This window comes from Microdochium trichocladiopsis (assembly GCF_020744255.1).
Source record: "Microdochium trichocladiopsis strain MPI-CAGE-CH-0230 chromosome Unknown B0I36scaffold_2, whole genome shotgun sequence".
Taxonomy (NCBI): Eukaryota; Fungi; Ascomycota; class Sordariomycetes; order Xylariales; family Microdochiaceae; genus Microdochium; species Microdochium trichocladiopsis.
Window position 1 is genome coordinate 4,534,700 of NW_025763545.1, and position 15,325 is coordinate 4,550,024.

Below are 15,325 nucleotides of genomic sequence, written 5' to 3' on the forward strand. Positions count from 1 at the left end.
CTCTCGCCCTGAGGGGCATGATACGTGGGACCTTCTACGCGGGGAAGCGTAGAGACGAGCGTGTGCGCGGTCTTGTCGAGACTCTCTGGCAGAGGATCCAACAATGTCCTGGTGGGTCACGTAGAGTGTGCACCATGTGGTGATGCGACATGACCAGTAGCAGAGCTAGAGAAATGAACCGGGTTGCTGTGAAAACAACCAAATGAAATGAGATGAACAGCAGGATGCGATGATGAGCAGAGTAGTGCGTGTAACAATCAGAGGAATGGAGTGATTGATTGAGATGAAATGAAATGAAGTAAAGTGGGTGAAACCACCAAGAAGAATCGTGAGATTAGAGAAACACTGTGTGTGGCTGACTTCACATAAGCTGTGCGAGATGCATGTCCTAAAACATGCTTTTATTACTTAATCCGCATGCTGTCAGAAAAGATGGCTAGAGTTCCGGATCGGCGGGGTACGGGGCGGCAGCCCTGTGCCACACGAGCGTAGCGACGTGGCGAATAACCACGGAAGTGAAATGATGAAATCATATTTTCTACTGCAAAGAGAAACCATGGATATGCAACAACAAACACAGAGTGTGGGAGCGTGGCTGACGCCGAAGGTGGCATGGCGCGTGACCAACAGACGGACGAGGCGACGGCGAGCCAAGGGGTCGTCGTCAACGAAGTTCGTTGACCAAAGTGGATACGACAGGGAATATTTCGTCGATTGGACGAATCACAGCCCATCTTCGCGACCATTTGTATGGGCGCTCTGTATGATTCACTTGTAAGATGGGCGTTGACCGTTGACAGAGTGGGTCCTTCGGACCTACCTGTTTGACCTATGAGGATGTGGCCTGCTGGCCACAATCCGTTACCTAAAAGGGACAAAGTGGGCCACTTTGGACCAACCTTGAAAGTACAAAGGGAGGGCGGGAGCCCTCCTGGAAGAATGCAGAGGATTTCATTTCTTCTTTCCTTTTTCCCCGGGGGAACACGCGGCGCGACAGCAGGGACTGGCCACACGACCGGAGGGTGTGCACTTCCCTTCCTCCATGTGTGGGAAGGATTGGAGATTGTCTTGTTTCTCTTCGGAGAAGGAGGTAGAGGAAGGCGTTTGCCTTCCTTGTTTGTGCACCTTTGGGGTGCATGAACAGACAGACTTGGTGAGGACAGACGGAAGCCTGGGGGCTTCCTCTCTTCTTTTCCCCTTTACTCCACGGGAAACACTACCGTGGAGGGACAACCAGGGAGATGGTGTGGGAGAAGGATGCAGGGGCGGAGGAGACGAGCCCTGAGCCACGGGAGGTGGGGAGACATTTCGTTGGACTAACCCAGAGGGTATGGGACCGTCTGGAACAGGTTGAGAAGGGGGATCCTGCTGTCCGCTCGGGCGTCCTCGGAGAGCTGCAGGCCATGTTGGATCATGTGTCGGCGTTATGTGCTCAGCCAGGGTCTGAGTGCGTTTCTTCTTCTGCGGAGCGGCTGTTGTCTACTTCGCTTCTGCGCTGGGCGCGGGACCACGAGTGGGCTTTGGATAGTCGACCCGGTGTCTCGATCCCCCTCGATCGAGAGGCTATGTACAGGGACTTCCTTGTGTGCACGGCGGCATACACTCTTTCGGCCATGACGATGGTGGAGCAGCGCGGTGTTACGGAGGCGGATCTTCTGGGTGAGCGCGTCGCGGGTGTTCTGCGGGGCGGTAGCTCCTCTTGTCCTGGGTGCTGGAGGCACTCGTCGTCTGACCCGGTGGGCCGGTTGGAGGACCTGCGACACTTATTCGATGCACACTGCACGCAGAGGCAGTGGCACCTGGCCAGCATGGCCTATGCTTTGATGACCATACGGATGGTTGCCAAGATTCTTCATTCCACTGAGGTGGAGGCCGGAGCAGGGCTGCTCTTTCGTTGGCTTCACAGATCAACTACTGGTGCGCAGATGGCGTGCACCAAGAACCAGGCGGGGTCTTTACCAACAGTGTAGGTGGCAGACGAGTGACGCGGGGGCTGTGCCGAGTTTCATGTGTAGTGCATCACGCGATAGCATGAGTGAAAAGAACAGAGTGATGGAACCAGACAAACAATGAATGAAATGAACAAATGAACTGGAACAATAAATGAACGAGATGAAATGAGTGCATGCCGAGTCAGTGACTTTTCTAGAGGCCCTGGGTCGCGCTGGGGCGCTCCCTTTTTTCTAACCCTAAGCTCCTACCCCCTTCGACGGCACCAACAAGTGTGCCTCGCTTCTCCCGGGACCATGCGTGCTGTGTAAGCATGCTTTTACCCTACGATTACCGCTAGTAATGTTAAAAAGAGGTACTTCCTTTCCGGAACCGCGGGGTACGGGGCGGCAGCCCTGTGCCACACGAGCGTAGCGACGTGGCGAATAACTACGAGAGTAAAATGATGAAATCATATTTTCTACTCACAGAGAGAAACCATGGCTATGCAACAACAAACACAGAGTGTGGGAGCGTGGCTGACGCCGAAGGTGGCATGGCGCGTGACCAACAGACGGACGAGGCGACGGCGAGCCAAGGGGTCGTCGTCAACGAAGTTCGTTGACCAAAGTGGATACGACAGGGAATATTTCGCGATTTGAGCGAATCAGAACGCCCATCTAGCGAGCATTTGGTGCGAGCTCTGTATGATTCACTTGTAAGATGGGCGTTGACCGTTGACAGAGTGGAGCCTGCCTCCACGACTGGCTGACCTATGAGGATGTGGCCTGCTGGCCACAATCCGTTACCTAATCGGGACAAACTGGGTCAGTTTGGACCAACCTTGAAAGTACAAAGGGAGGGCGGGAGCCCTCCCAGAAGTTGGACTGGCAGGACAATCTTTCCCTTCTATTTTATTTTTCCGGGGGAAAACACCAAGCAGCGCGGCGGGACGGAGTTGAGACACGACCGGAGGGTGTTCATTTTCTTTTCTTACTCGACAGAGGCGGAGCGTTCACGAGACTGGATCGTCGTGTTTCTCTACTTCCGGTAGGAAGGAGGAGGTAGAGGAAGGCGTCTGCCTTCCTTGTCTGTGCACCTTGGAGGTGCTGGAACGGGAGTTCTTGGTGAGTACGGACGGAAGCCTGGAGGCTTCCTATTTTTTCTTCCTTTGTTCTTGTGGCCAAGAACCAAGCCTACTGATGCACTGGCGTGCATCAACAGGAGACGAGATGACGGAGGTAGAACAGCTGTGCCGGCGGAGCGTCGTGGGTCAGTACTTCGTTGGACTAACTCCAGCCGCGGAGGAGAGGCTGGAAGAGATTCGGAGGGGGCACCCCGATGTTCGCTTGGCGATGGTCCAGTGTCTGGAGGACATGTTGGATGACGTGGGAGCGATGAGTGTGTCGGAGCGTGCGCTTGCGTCGTCGGGTGCGGAGCGGTGGTTGTCGATGTCGCTTCTTCAGTGGGCGCGAGCTCATGGGCTGACGATGGCTAGTCGGCCGTTGGCCTCGATCGGGGAGGATCGGGGAGCTGTCCTGGGGGACTTCCTTGTGTGCACGGTGGCACAAATCATGCCAGGCTTGGAGTTGGCGAAGCGTCGCGTTGTGGTAGCGGCGGAACCGATGGGGGAGGAGGTGGCCCGCTTGTTGCGCCAGTTTGTCCTGTGTCCCATGTGCTGGAGACACTCGCCGCAAGATGTTTCTGGCAGGTTGGTGGACCTGCACCATTTGATCGATGCACACTGCACGCAGAGGCAGTGGCACCTGGCCAGCATGGCCTGTGTCCTTCTCACTATCCGGGTCATAGCGTGTATGCTTGACTCCGCCGCAGTCGCAACCGGGGCAGAGGCCCTTTTCCGGTATTTCCGGGGTCCAGGTTCTGGGATGCAGCGAGCGTGGGAACCACCCGCAGACGTTGAAGTCGAGTGGACAGACGTGAGTAGTGAAGCGGCAGAGTATGTATGGTAGTGTAGGATGATCCGATGAACGGAGTGAGCAGTGGAACCAACCATGAATGGAATGAACTGGAACAATAAATGAACGAGATGAAATGAGTGCATGCCGAGTCAGTGACTTTTCTAGAGGCCCTGGGTCGCGCTGGGGCGCTCCCTTTTTTCTAACCCTAAGCTCCTACCCCCTTCGACGGCACCAACAAGTGTGCCTCGCTTCTCCCGGGACCATGCGTGCTGTGTAAGCATGCTTTTACCCTACGATTACCGCTAGTAATGTTAAAAAGAGGTACTTCCTTTCCGGAACCGCGGGGTACGGGGCGGCAGCCCTGTGCCACACGAGCGTAGCGACGTGGCGAATAACTACGAGAGTAAAATGATGAAATCATATTTTCTACTGCAAAGAGAAACCATGGATATGCAACAACAAACACAGAGTGTGGGAGCGTGGCTGACGCCGAAGGTGGCATGGCGCGTGACCAACAGACGGACGAGGCGACGGCGAGCCAAGGGGTCGTCGTCAACGAAGTTCGTTGACCAAAGTGGATACGACAGGGAATAATTTGGCCTTTGGACGAATCAGAACGCCCATCTAGCGAGCATTTGGTGCGAGCTCTGTATGATTCACTTGTAAGATGGGCGTTGACCGTTGACAGAGTGGGTCCTTGGACCCCGACTGGCTGACCTATGAGGATGTGGCCTGCTGGCCACAATCCGTTACCCTTTTAGGGTTGCAGTGGGCACACTGCACCCGACTTTGAAACTACAAGAGAAGGGGCTGGTGCCCCTTCGAAGAATGGGAGGGTCGAGCAGTTCTTTCCTTCTTTTCCTTCATTCCTGGAGGAAAACAGTGGACACGGCAGGAGGGACGCAACAACAGGAGGATCGTTGTTCTTTACTTTTCTTCTTTTCTCCCTCAGGAGAGCAGTGCCTTGGGCACGGACGAACAGGTGAGTAGGAGGGACGAGAGGACAGACGGAAGCCTGGGGGCTTCCTATTTTTTTCTTCTTATGTTCTTGTGGCCAAGAACCAAGCCTACTGATGCACTGCGTGCAGCTACACGGACCGGGGAGGGACGAGAGATACTACGAAGATGTGCAGTGCAGAGCCGGAGGAGTCTAGTATGCCGGAGGAGGAGAGGACATGGAAGGTTGGCCTCTTATTTGCCCTTGGGGAGGGCGCACGTGGGAGACTTGCGCTGATGGCAGAGGATGCTGTGCTTCGGAGAGAGGCAGTGGATGAACTTGTTCGTCATTGCTTGTTTATCCCACCTCCCCCGTTGGAGGGGGAAGATCAGGCGGAGGACCTGGTAGGCGCTATGGGTAGCGGCTTTGGTGCAGCTTTGCTCTCGTGGGGTGAGAAGTACGGAGTTGAGATACACGATGGGGATCCGGCGTGCATGGAAGAGGAGCGGTGCGACGGTCACTTTTCGCGGCAGGAGGTGTTTGCACTGGGTATAACACTGCATGGAATGGCGACGCGCTGGAGGTACACGGCTTCCTGGATGGATGAGATGATGTCGCGCTGCCTTCGGATGAAGAGGTGTGAGGCGTGTTGGGCTTCCCTGGGACGGGTAGGTTCACGTAATGTGCTTGCTCCCGAGGTTGCACACATGGTGCGTGTGCACGCTTCCGATCGAGAGAGAGGTATGGTTCGCTGGGCGTCTATGTTGCTGGTCTTGTGCGCTGCTGCGCGTGTCCTGGGGGACGAGAGATTGTATCAGATGGCGGATCGGGCATTCCGCGGGTACTTCCCCTCGGAGGGAGCTCCTCAGTGGGGTTGCTGGTGACCATACGTGGGCGTCGTCCCGGTGGGACTTGAAAACTGGTAGCAGAGCTGGCTTTCTGTGTTCTACACACTGGAGTTTGCTCCTGGGCTTTCCTCTTCACCGTGCCCGTGGCGTGAGGAGGGCTTTTGTTGCAGGTGGCAGCAGAGTTTGGACAACAGGGCTTGTAGTCCGGTGTCCTCGTGTAGGAGCCATGTGGCGATAGAGCAGTTGATGCAGTGATGATAGCTAGACTTATCAGCAGAAGATCAGGGTGATTACTAGATGAACAGAGTGAAGTGTGGAACAACCAGCAATGGAATGCAATGAAATGAAATGTAGAGTCGTGTGTTAGAGTAGAACAAAACACCAGAAAGTATCACGAGATGTGCTAAACACTACTTTGGAGTAGCTTCAAAAACCACCAAGATGCATGTCGCTAAAGACTGCTGACATTACTTAATCCGCATGCTGTCGGAAAAGAGAGCTAAGATTCCGGAACCGCGGGGTACGGGGCGGCAGCCCTGTGCAGCTCGAGCGTAGCGACGCTGCTTAATACACGGAAGTGAAATGATGAAATCATATTGTCTACTACTAGAGAGACATAATGGCTATGCAACAACAACGCTGGAAGCTGGGAGCGTGGCTGACGCCGAAGGTGGCATGGCGCGTGACCAACAGACGGACGAGGCGACGGCGAGCCAAGGGGTCGTCGTCAACGAAGTTCGTTGACCAAAGTGGATACGACAGGGAATATTTCGCGATTTGAGCGAATCAGAACGCCCATCTAGCGAGCATTTGGTGCGAGCTCTGTATGATTCACTTGTAAGATGGGCGTTGACCGTTGACGAGAGTGGAGCCTGCTCCACGAGAGTTTGACCTATGAGAACGGGGCCTGGTGGCCCAGTTCGACTACCCTTTAGGGCCTAGCGCTGTGGCGCTGGCCCCACATTCGAAGAGAGAAGAGGGCTGTCGCCCTCGGGGAAGGAAGGAGGGGATTTCTTTCCTTCTACTACTTCTTTTCTCGGGGAGAAACACCAAGCGGGGCGAGCACAGGGACGATACAACCAACGGAGGTGAGTTGTTTTTTCATTTTTCTTCTGCAGAAGGAACAGAGGGACGATGATTTTGATGATGATCAAGGTGGAGCAGGCAGGGGCTGGTTGCCCGGGGAACCGGAGGAGATTGCTGATGCGCTCGGGCGCGTGACGGGACTTGGGTCCCTTTTTCCTCACTGGACACACGGAGGGGCGACGCTGACGTTTTCACACTCGGGACGAGGAACAGATCTCACGATGTCGACAGCGAACACACTTGCGGAGCAACCGGACTTCCCGGCGATGGCATTACACCTGCAGCGACTGGGACAGGAGATGTTGAAGTGCGACAACCTTCCGGCGGTGCAGGAAGGACAGACGACTACGATGATGTTCCAGAACATCCAGCATACCCTTTTGGGTATTACGAACCGATTGAGCGCGATAGAGGAGCGGATTAGTGCGGCGGAGGTGCGAAGCGAGGCCGTGTGGGTTTCCCCTAGCCAGGCATGTGTGCAGGGCGTTGACTGACGAGAGACTCAGGGAGGCGAACCGGGTATTGATCACGCAGAACGGGCTTGTGACGGACAGGGAGGAGCCACTACGACAGCTTTACTCGCTCCGGGACGGGGGCTTGATTGCGTCTTTTCCGGCGACGGTGTCGGCGATAAGCACGATGGATAGTGCGTACCCCCTCCTGAACCTATGGGAGTAGTAGTTTGGGACTGACAGTTTGTTTTGCAGGTCCTACGCTGACGGCGGTGCTTGGTCATTTGCACCTGCCCACGACCGGGTCGGTGGCGGACAAGAGGAGGAGGCTGACTTATGCGGCTGGCGTCGCGTCACTACGGGTGTAGTATCCTCGCGTCTTTTTCTTTTCCTTTTTCTGCTGGGCAGCATAGGCGTAGGCGTAGGCGTTTGGGTTTTCCTGTCGGGCGATGTCGCCCCGGTTGGCCTTTGGCACAGTCTTTTCATGCAGGCACCAGTGGGAGTGCCGCTGGAACCTGGTGGGGCTTTCCTTCTCCGGGGGAGATGGATCCTGTCGCGGTGTGCACCTGTAGAGCAATGAACAGTAGATGAAATGGACGTATGAGACATGCAATGTGATGGAGGAATGGAATGACCCGTGGAACAACCAGTAGAGGAACGGAGTGCATGAATGACTGATTGAAATGAAATGTAATGTGTGCAGTGAAACAAACACCAGAAAAGATCGTGAGATGTGTGCAGAAGCGTAGTGGTGCAGCTTCATTCAATCCAAGATGCGTGCCTTCAAGCATGCTTTCGGTCTGGTACCGATAAATTCCTTAAAAAGAGAGCTAGAGTTCCGGATCCGCGGGGTACGGGGCGGCAGCCCTGTGCAGCTCGAGCGTAGCGACGCTGCTTAATACACGGAAGTGAAATGATGAAATCATATTGTCTACTACTAGAGAGACATAATGGCTATGCAACAACAACGCTGGAAGCTGGGAGCGTGGCTGACGCCGAAGGTGGCATGGCGCGTGACCAACAGACGGACGAGGCGACGGCGAGCCAAGGGGTCGTCGTCAACGAAGTTCGTTGACCAAAGTGGATACGACAGGGAATATTTCGCGATTTGAGCGAATCAGAACGCCCATCTAGCGAGCATTTGGTGCGAGCTCTGTATGATTCACTTGTAAGATGGGCGTTGACCGTTGACAGAGTGGGTCCTTGGACCCCGACTGGCTGACCTATAGGAACGGGGCCTGGTGGCCCAGTTCCGTTACCGAAAAGGGATGAAAGTGGGCACACTTTCTCCCACATGGAAAGTACAAAGGAAGGGTGTGCACCCTTCCCAGAAGGAGCAGAGGATCTCTCTTTCTTCCTCTTCATTTCCCCGGGGGAAACGATAGCGGAGCGACAGCAGGGACGAGACAACAAGAGGATCGTTGTTCATTCATTTCTTCTTTTCTTCCTGGGAAGATACGGAGAGATGCGGACGATCGGTAGTGAGGCGCTAGAGTTGCGCGAGCTGAGGGGAGCGCTGGTAGCAGATGCGGTCCAGTGGTCTTTCGGGGGGGGTTCTCCCCCGTATGCTTCATCCTCGGAGGAGGAGGAGGAACCGGAGACGGACGGGTCGGAGGCCGATTTCGATGCGGGAGAGCATGACACGGTAGCACCGCCGGTGCGGAATGGAATGAATGTGTACTGGTTGCCTCACTCGAGTGAGTGGGAAGGATTTTCAGAGGAGTTTCATCGGGAGATGTTGCGAGCGGCGGAGGTGCTGATTGCCTTGGAGGCAGGCGACGAGAAGGAGGTTCTTCTATGTCCCGTGGTGGATGCACGTGATGTTCCCGCTCGGTTGCGGGTCCATTTCTCCCGGGAGGGAGAGGAGGAGCTGAAGTATTGTCGAGCCTGGAGGCGAGATGTAGGTGCGGAGGAACTGTTTCGCAAGATGGGAGCACTTGCTATGGATGCTATCCTTCCCTTGGACGCTGCGCAGAGGGAGCAGTGTCGAAGCCATGGTTGTGAGCGCAGTGTGGGCTTCTACACGGAGTGGACGCTCCTGAGAATACAGACCAGCGGGGGCTGGACCAAGGACGTGCAGGTGTGGGTCATCATGGACGTCGATGGACGGGGAGGCCATTTTGCCTTTATGGAGAGGACTCTCGACCCTCATGGTGAGGCGGAGGATCAAGATCGACGAGTGATCTTGTCTGCTTTCCGTGTCGCAGACGCTTCTTCTGTGGGACAGTTGCAAGGGCGTGATGCCGTGCTGGTGGATTCCGTCGAGGTGTGGAAGCCGATATGGCGTTGTCTGCTGGGCGAGCCATTTCCCGAGAACGAGTGGCGTTCCTATGTTCGGAGCGTGAGGGCGCGTAGGTAGCTAGACGACTGTGGAGTAGTATGTGCATTATTGGCTAGTACCGTCAGGGCTGTGCGTGCATGGGATGATCACGGGACGAAGTGGTGAGGCAGTGGATGCAGCGTGGGTGCGCGAGCACAACAGCTAAACGAAATGAATAGTGAGGTGCGATAAGTAACGAATGGAATGAGCGGTGGAACCAAGGATGAACAGAGTGCATGAAACGAAGTGAATGAAATGTGTGGACAAAACACCAAAGAGTATCGTGAGATGTAAAAATAGTGAGGGTGTGCAGCCTCAAACCACAAGATGCGTGCAGCTAAAGACTGCTGATAGTCTGGTACCACATGCTGTCGGAAAAGAGAGCTAAGATTCCGGATCGGCGGGGTACGGGGCGGCAGCCCTGTGCAGCTCGAGCGTAGCGACGCTGCTTAATACACGGAAGTGAAATGATGAAATCATATTGTCTACTACTAGAGAGACATAATGGCTATGCAACAACAACGCTGGAAGCTGGGAGCGTGGCTGACGCCGAAGGTGGCATGGCGCGTGACCAACAGACGGACGAGGCGACGGCGAGCCAAGGGGTCGTCGTCAACGAAGTTCGTTGACCAAAGTGGATACGACAGGGAATATTTCGCGATTTGAGCGAATCAGAACGCCCATCTAGCGAGCATTTGGTGCGAGCTCTGTATGATTCACTTGTAAGATGGGCGTTGACCGTTGACAGAGTGGGTCCTTGGACCCCGACTGGCTGACCTATAGGAACGGGGCCTGGTGGCCCAGTTCCGACTACCTAAAAGGGTATCCAGTGGGCACACTGGTACCCACCTTCGAAGATACAAGAGAAGGGGCTGCGGCCCCTTCTAGAGATGAACAGGGACTGGCAATTCTCTTCTTTCTTTTTCCTCGGAGAGAAACAACAGCGGAGCGGCAGGAACAGAGTTGTGCGGTATGCAGCGCGAGCACGAGAACACAGGGCTGTGGGAGGAGTTTCCGGAGGATGGGAGTGCTTCCTCCTCTGGTCAGGAAGACCCGTTTGTCACCTGGTGGAACAGTGAAGTCGGCGGAGCTGGTGATGAGCATGCAGATGCTATGTCGCTGGACGAGGCAGGGACCGAGGGCGGCAGAGAACCTGTTGACGGAATGGCAATGACGGGCGATGGTACAGAGGCGGTGGACGCCTGTTGGGCGTGCGAGGAGCTTGTGAGTGTCCGGGACGGGTTATGATGATGTCCAGGCGGTGCTAGCGTGCGGGAGGTAGCAAGTACTGATGAGCGCAGGAAGCGTGTGAGGAAGGGAGCGCGAGTGGTGCGCGGAGGGCGGAGACCGTGTTGGAGCTTCGGGGGACCTTGGTGCTCGACAACGGGAAGGAGGAGGCGACTGATTTGTGTGTGTACGCGCTGGCTTGTTGCGGTGCACCGGAGTTGTGGTGGGCCACCTGTATTGCGGGACAGCCTGAACTTTCTGGTCGCTCGTGGAGTGGGATACGGTACCAGGGCGAGGACTTGAGTCGTTTTGTGCCGCAGGGTGCGAGGAAGCGCAGGGCATCTGGTGACCCCCTGGTTGGGGGCGTGGTAGAGCAGATTAACGAGATGGCTTTGAAAGCTGTGGACAGGGAGTGCGACAGCTGCAGCTTTGAGCTCATGCTCTGCTATGGAGATAGAGTGTTGATCTTCTCGCGTGGATGTGCGTGAGGGCGCGGAGTCGCTGTGGTGGGAACCTCTTTGGTGCGGTATGTACGGCCGTGGAGGCCTGACGGGGTATCGTCTTTCTGGGCGAAGTCATGTGTGCAGTTTCGCACGCTTCTCTGTCGTGCCTAGGTGAGGCTCGCCTTCCCTGAGAGAGATGCAGAGGGTAGTCTCTGTAGTGTGGGCACTCTTCCGTCGCAGTTGCTGTTCGCGCCGCTGTCCCCAGGATTAGGCTATGGTGTTGGAGCACCTTGCATCGTTTGCGATGGGCTTTCGTAGGGACGGGATGCGTAGCCGAGGAGTGGAACTTGTAGAACAATGCGAGTAGCCGTGTGATAGGAATCGTTTTCAGTTGATGGAGTCAAGTGATGAGTGTGACATGAACAGCGTGCATGATTGAACCAACAGAGTGGGGTAACCACCAAGAAGTATCGTGAGATGTGTAAACCGCTACTGTGGAGTAGCTTCAAACCACCAAGATGCGTGTCCTAAGACATGCTTTTACCCTGCTTGTGCAGATAAATTCCTTAAAAAGAGGTACTTCTTTTCCGGAACCGCGGGGTACGGGGCGGCAGCCCTGTGCCACTAGCTGCGCAGCAGCCGTGGCGAATAACTCGAAGAGACATGAAGAATGAATGCTGTTACTACTAGTAGAACATATGGCTATAACAACAACAACGCTGGAAGCTGGGAGCGTGGCTGACGCCGAAGGTGGCATGGCGCGTGACCAACAGACGGACGAGGCGACGGCGAGCCAAGGGGTCGTCGTCAACGAAGTTCGTTGACCAAAGTGGATACGACAGGGAATAATTTGGCCTTTGGACGAATCAGAACGCCCATCTAGCGAGCATTTGGTGCGAGCTCTGTATGATTCACTTGTAAGATGGGCGTTGACCGTTGACGCGGGTGGGTCCCTGGACCCTACCGCTCCACCTATCAGAAACGGGGCTGGTGGCCCAGTTTCGTTACTCTTTTGGGCATGCAACTGGGTCAGTTGCTGCCTACTTGGCAAACTACAAAGGGAGGGTGTGCACCCTCCCCAGGGAGAGGCAGCGGAGCTCATTCTTCCCTCCTTTTTTATTTTTCGGGCGGAAAAACAGCAAGCAGAGCGACACTACGGAGTGCGACAACAAGAGGATCGTTGTCCTTTCATTTTCCTTTTCTTGTCCTTCGGCAGAAGGGGAGACGGAGTACGTGTGCATCCTCGAAGAGGTGTCTGCAATGATGCAGGGCAGCAGAGAGGAGGAGCGTGTTCGGTCCTCTTCGTCTTCCTCGTCCTGGGAGGAAGGACTGTTAGATGGGACGGAGGAGCCTGAGACCGGCGTGGGGCCGCTGGAAGAGATGAGGACAGCATCGGAGGAGGATGTCTCTGTTGTGAGTGATGTCGCATGGGATGCGGAGGTGAGAGCTAGGCGACAGTGCGTCGCTTACGAGTTGCGGCGCTTGGGTGAGGATACCCAGGAAGATGACCCGGTGGGGGACATGCAGAGGCTGCTGGACGTTAGTGACAGGTATACGAAGGCTGGATACTATTACTCCTGTGTGGAGGAGTGGCTGGCGGAGACAGGGCTCATGGAGAAGGAGGATGTCCGATCTTTTCTTAGTGCGTTGGACGGTACACGTGGCTGTGTAGCCGGCCTGTTCGACTGCGGCGAGAGACAGAGCAGGAGGGAGGAGTTCCTCACGATTCTTATGACTTGGCAGGCGGCTTTTGAGCCGTGCAGTGGTGGGACCAATGTTGGCCACCTGATACACACCCTGACGTCGAGGTTGGGTTGTCAAGAGATGCAGGACCTGGAGGAGCAGCCCGGGCGGGTGCGTCGTTTGCAGTATGTGCTGCGCACAGGACGGCCTAGCCGTGAGGATGTAGAATGTCCCAAGCTTGGGTTCAAGCTGGTCGTGGTAGATGAGGAGGATCTCGTCGGCTATTGGATACGGCAGTGCACGGATATGAGGGCTGCGGAGTGTGTCTTCGCGGACAGGATTGTCCAGCCTTTTCCTCTGGTGGCGCGAGCATTGTGGCTGAATTTGCGCCGAGGTGATGAGGTTGTCCCCGCCTTGGTACGCGAGTGCACGCGGGACGTGTTACGGCAGGGGAGATGCGTGTGTCTCTTTGAGGAGGAGCCGTCGTTTGCGACCCTGGAGCGTGCGATACAGGATGAGATGATTGTCGATGATGTAGAACAGTTTGTGGGTTCTCCTACAAGCCGTCGTAGACGTGGTAGCATGAGTGAGATGAAATGAACAGATAGTGCAGTGCAATGATGTGTGGAACAATCAAATGGTGTTGGAGCGAAACACCAAGAAGAATCGTGAGATTAGAGAAACACTGTGTGTGGCTGACTTCACATAAGCTGTGCGAGATGCATGTCCTAAAACATGCTTTTATTACTTAATCCGCATGCTGTCAGAAAAGATGGCTAGAGTTCCGGATCGGCGGGGTACGGGGCGGCAGCCCTGTGCCACACGAGCGTAGCGACGTGGCGAATAACTACGAGAGTGAATGATGAAATCATATTTTCTACTCACAGAGAGAAACCATGGCTATGCAACAACAAACACAGAGTGTGGGAGCGTGGCTGACGCCGAAGGTGGCATGGCGCGTGACCAACAGACGGACGAGGCGACGGCGAGCCAAGGGGTCGTCGTCAACGAAGTTCGTTGACCAAAGTGGATACGACAGGGAATATTTCGCGATTTGAGCGAATCAGAACGCCCATCTAGCGAGCATTTGGTGCGAGCTCTGTATGATTCACTTGTAAGATGGGCGTTGACCGTTGACAGAGTGGAGCCTCGCTCCATCTCTTGCTACCCTATCAGAGATGGGCCTGCTGGCCCATATCTGTTACCTAAAAGGGACGAAAGTGGGCCACTTTCTCCCACATGGCAAACTACAAAGGAGGGCGGGAGCCCTCCCCAGAGAAAGCAAAGGGAGTTTCTTTTCTCTTCCTCTTTCATTCCCGGGGGAACGACAGCGGACGCGACAACAACGGAGTGGCACAACAAAGACGGAGGAAGGTTGTTCTTTCTTTCTTCTTTTCTTTCTTCGAACCAGGATGGAGAGGGCACTATGGGAAGCGTGTCTTCCCGGCTTGCGATGCGCGGAGTGCAAGGAAGGGCAGGATGGGTTCTGCCTAGGTACGTCGATGCTGGGACTGAAGACGTTTGTGGTGGACTCTCGTCCGCCGGTAGATGAGGCGCTGGAGGCGTCGGGGTTCATAGCGCCAGGGAGTGGGCGTGCGCTGCGTCGCTTACTTGGTGAGACGGGGTCTTGTATTGCAGGATCTGTGGCGGGCCGGGTGTGCCTGCCCTCTGCGTCGGCAGGGAGGACGATGACGATTTTGGTCCCGGACGAGGAACGAGATCGAGCTGGTCGAGCAGCTCTTGTGACTTACTTTGTGGACTCGCAGGGTTATGCGAACGTGACGCCGGTCGTGAGCAAGGGAGTGCGTGGTGGTGTGAGCACTCTTTTCCGGCCGCCGACGAGGGAGGGGCAAGATGGGTTCTGCGTGCAGGTAGCCGAGTACCCTGTAGGGGAGTCGCGTCTGGTGGACTGCCAGGTATGTATGAGTCGAAACACGCTGGAGTGTGTCTGTCTGTTTGGCAACAGGTTGGTGGTGCCTTTCCCCTTCATCACGGTCGGACACGGCCGTGTGGTAGAGCGAGATGGCTCGCAGCTCTGGATGAGTCATGGGAGGAGGGACGAGCACTTTTTTGCCTGTCAGCCTCGGGCTGTGTTTACGATCTCGGAGGAGACGGACAGTATGCGTGAGGGCCAGCTGTCTGGCTATGTCTTGGAGGGGACTGATCTTTGGGAGGATTCCTCTTCGGAGCAGGAGTCCATGCAGGGCCGTGAGGCCGATGATCGCTCGGAGCGTAGCGAGACGCTGGTGTCTTCCCCCTGACCAGCCAGTGCTGGCGGCTCACTTCAGAGGCGTGGTAGACCTTGCGGAGGTCTCTCGGTCGTGTGGTGTAGACGGGGTGTCTGCAGGAAGCAGTGCATCAGACCAGCCGTGTGATGGAGCGTATAGAGTCATGTATGATTGAAACGAACGGAGTGAATGAATAACCAGTTCAGTGAACAAACAATGAAATGAATGCACCTTGGAACAAACAGGGTGGAAC

At 55.5% G+C, this 15,325-nt stretch overlaps 7 protein-coding genes across 7 annotated transcripts; 6 read left to right on the top strand and 1 right to left on the bottom strand.

Moving 5' to 3' along the window:
• The first annotated feature begins 953 nt into the window (after positions 1 to 953).
• B0I36DRAFT_316298 (uncharacterized protein) lies at positions 954 to 2,097 on the top strand. The gene has a single exon (XM_046153005.1). It carries the CDS (start codon positions 1,242 to 1,244, stop codon positions 1,968 to 1,970), a length of 729 nt encoding a protein of 242 aa, XP_046017571.1. The 5' UTR covers positions 954 to 1,241; the 3' UTR covers positions 1,971 to 2,097.
• Positions 2,098 to 2,838: 741 nt separating this feature from the next.
• Positions 2,839 to 4,269, bottom strand: B0I36DRAFT_428843 (uncharacterized protein; the record flags this gene model as incomplete). The annotated part of the gene is made up of 3 exons (XM_046162469.1): positions 2,839 to 3,955; positions 4,066 to 4,117; positions 4,138 to 4,269. The coding sequence occupies 3 exons, from the start codon at positions 4,267 to 4,269 to the stop codon at positions 3,219 to 3,221; spliced, it is 921 nt and encodes a 306-aa protein (XP_046017572.1). The 3' UTR covers positions 2,839 to 3,218.
• Positions 4,270 to 4,687: 418 nt separating this feature from the next.
• On the top strand, positions 4,688 to 6,042 carry B0I36DRAFT_316301 (uncharacterized protein). Its single transcript, XM_046153006.1, has 2 exons — positions 4,688 to 4,830; positions 4,937 to 6,042. Exon 2 carries the CDS (start codon positions 4,974 to 4,976, stop codon positions 5,667 to 5,669), a length of 696 nt encoding a protein of 231 aa, XP_046017573.1. The 5' UTR covers positions 4,688 to 4,830; positions 4,937 to 4,973; the 3' UTR covers positions 5,670 to 6,042.
• Positions 6,043 to 6,670: 628 nt separating this feature from the next.
• Positions 6,671 to 7,812, top strand: B0I36DRAFT_316304 (uncharacterized protein). Its single transcript, XM_046153007.1, has 4 exons — positions 6,671 to 6,721; positions 6,789 to 7,170; positions 7,226 to 7,365; positions 7,427 to 7,812. The coding sequence occupies exons 2-4, from the start codon at positions 6,941 to 6,943 to the stop codon at positions 7,537 to 7,539; spliced, it is 483 nt and encodes a 160-aa protein (XP_046017574.1). The 5' UTR covers positions 6,671 to 6,721; positions 6,789 to 6,940; the 3' UTR covers positions 7,540 to 7,812.
• A 731-nt stretch (positions 7,813 to 8,543) lies between these two features.
• Positions 8,544 to 9,706, top strand: B0I36DRAFT_316309 (uncharacterized protein). Its single transcript, XM_046153008.1, has one exon. It carries the CDS (start codon positions 8,637 to 8,639, stop codon positions 9,528 to 9,530), a length of 894 nt encoding a protein of 297 aa, XP_046017575.1. The 5' UTR covers positions 8,544 to 8,636; the 3' UTR covers positions 9,531 to 9,706.
• A 704-nt stretch (positions 9,707 to 10,410) lies between these two features.
• Positions 10,411 to 11,535, top strand: B0I36DRAFT_316310 (uncharacterized protein). Its single transcript, XM_046153009.1, has 2 exons — positions 10,411 to 10,715; positions 10,793 to 11,535. Exons 1-2 carry the CDS (start codon positions 10,464 to 10,466, stop codon positions 11,204 to 11,206), a joined length of 666 nt encoding a protein of 221 aa, XP_046017576.1. The 5' UTR covers positions 10,411 to 10,463; the 3' UTR covers positions 11,207 to 11,535.
• Positions 11,536 to 14,106: 2,571 nt separating this feature from the next.
• On the top strand, positions 14,107 to 15,325 carry B0I36DRAFT_316314 (uncharacterized protein). Its single transcript, XM_046153010.1, has one exon. It carries the CDS (start codon positions 14,257 to 14,259, stop codon positions 15,103 to 15,105), a length of 849 nt encoding a protein of 282 aa, XP_046017577.1. The 5' UTR covers positions 14,107 to 14,256; the 3' UTR covers positions 15,106 to 15,325.

Bases quoted from the DNA above. Each gene is read 5' to 3' on its own strand.
- B0I36DRAFT_316301 (XM_046153006.1), top strand. From the start codon at position 4,974: ATGTGCAGTGCAGAGCCGGAGGAGTCTAGTATGCCGGAGGAGGAGAGG.
- B0I36DRAFT_316310 (XM_046153009.1), top strand. From the start codon at position 10,464: ATGCAGCGCGAGCACGAGAACACAGGGCTGTGGGAGGAGTTTCCGGAG. The intron at 10,716-10,792 runs GTGAGTGTCCGG...TGATGAGCGCAG, and splicing joins GTTGGGCGTGCGAGGAGCTT to GAAGCGTGTGAGGAAGGGAG.
- B0I36DRAFT_316314 (XM_046153010.1), top strand. From the start codon at position 14,257: ATGGAGAGGGCACTATGGGAAGCGTGTCTTCCCGGCTTGCGATGCGCG.
- B0I36DRAFT_316304 (XM_046153007.1), top strand. From the start codon at position 6,941: ATGTCGACAGCGAACACACTTGCGGAGCAACCGGACTTCCCGGCGATG. The intron at 7,171-7,225 runs GTGGGTTTCCCC...CGAGAGACTCAG, and splicing joins GAGGTGCGAAGCGAGGCCGT to GGAGGCGAACCGGGTATTGA. The intron at 7,366-7,426 runs GTGCGTACCCCC...TTTGTTTTGCAG, and splicing joins GGCGATAAGCACGATGGATA to GTCCTACGCTGACGGCGGTG.
- B0I36DRAFT_316309 (XM_046153008.1), top strand. From the start codon at position 8,637: ATGCGGACGATCGGTAGTGAGGCGCTAGAGTTGCGCGAGCTGAGGGGA.
- B0I36DRAFT_316298 (XM_046153005.1), top strand. From the start codon at position 1,242: ATGGTGTGGGAGAAGGATGCAGGGGCGGAGGAGACGAGCCCTGAGCCA.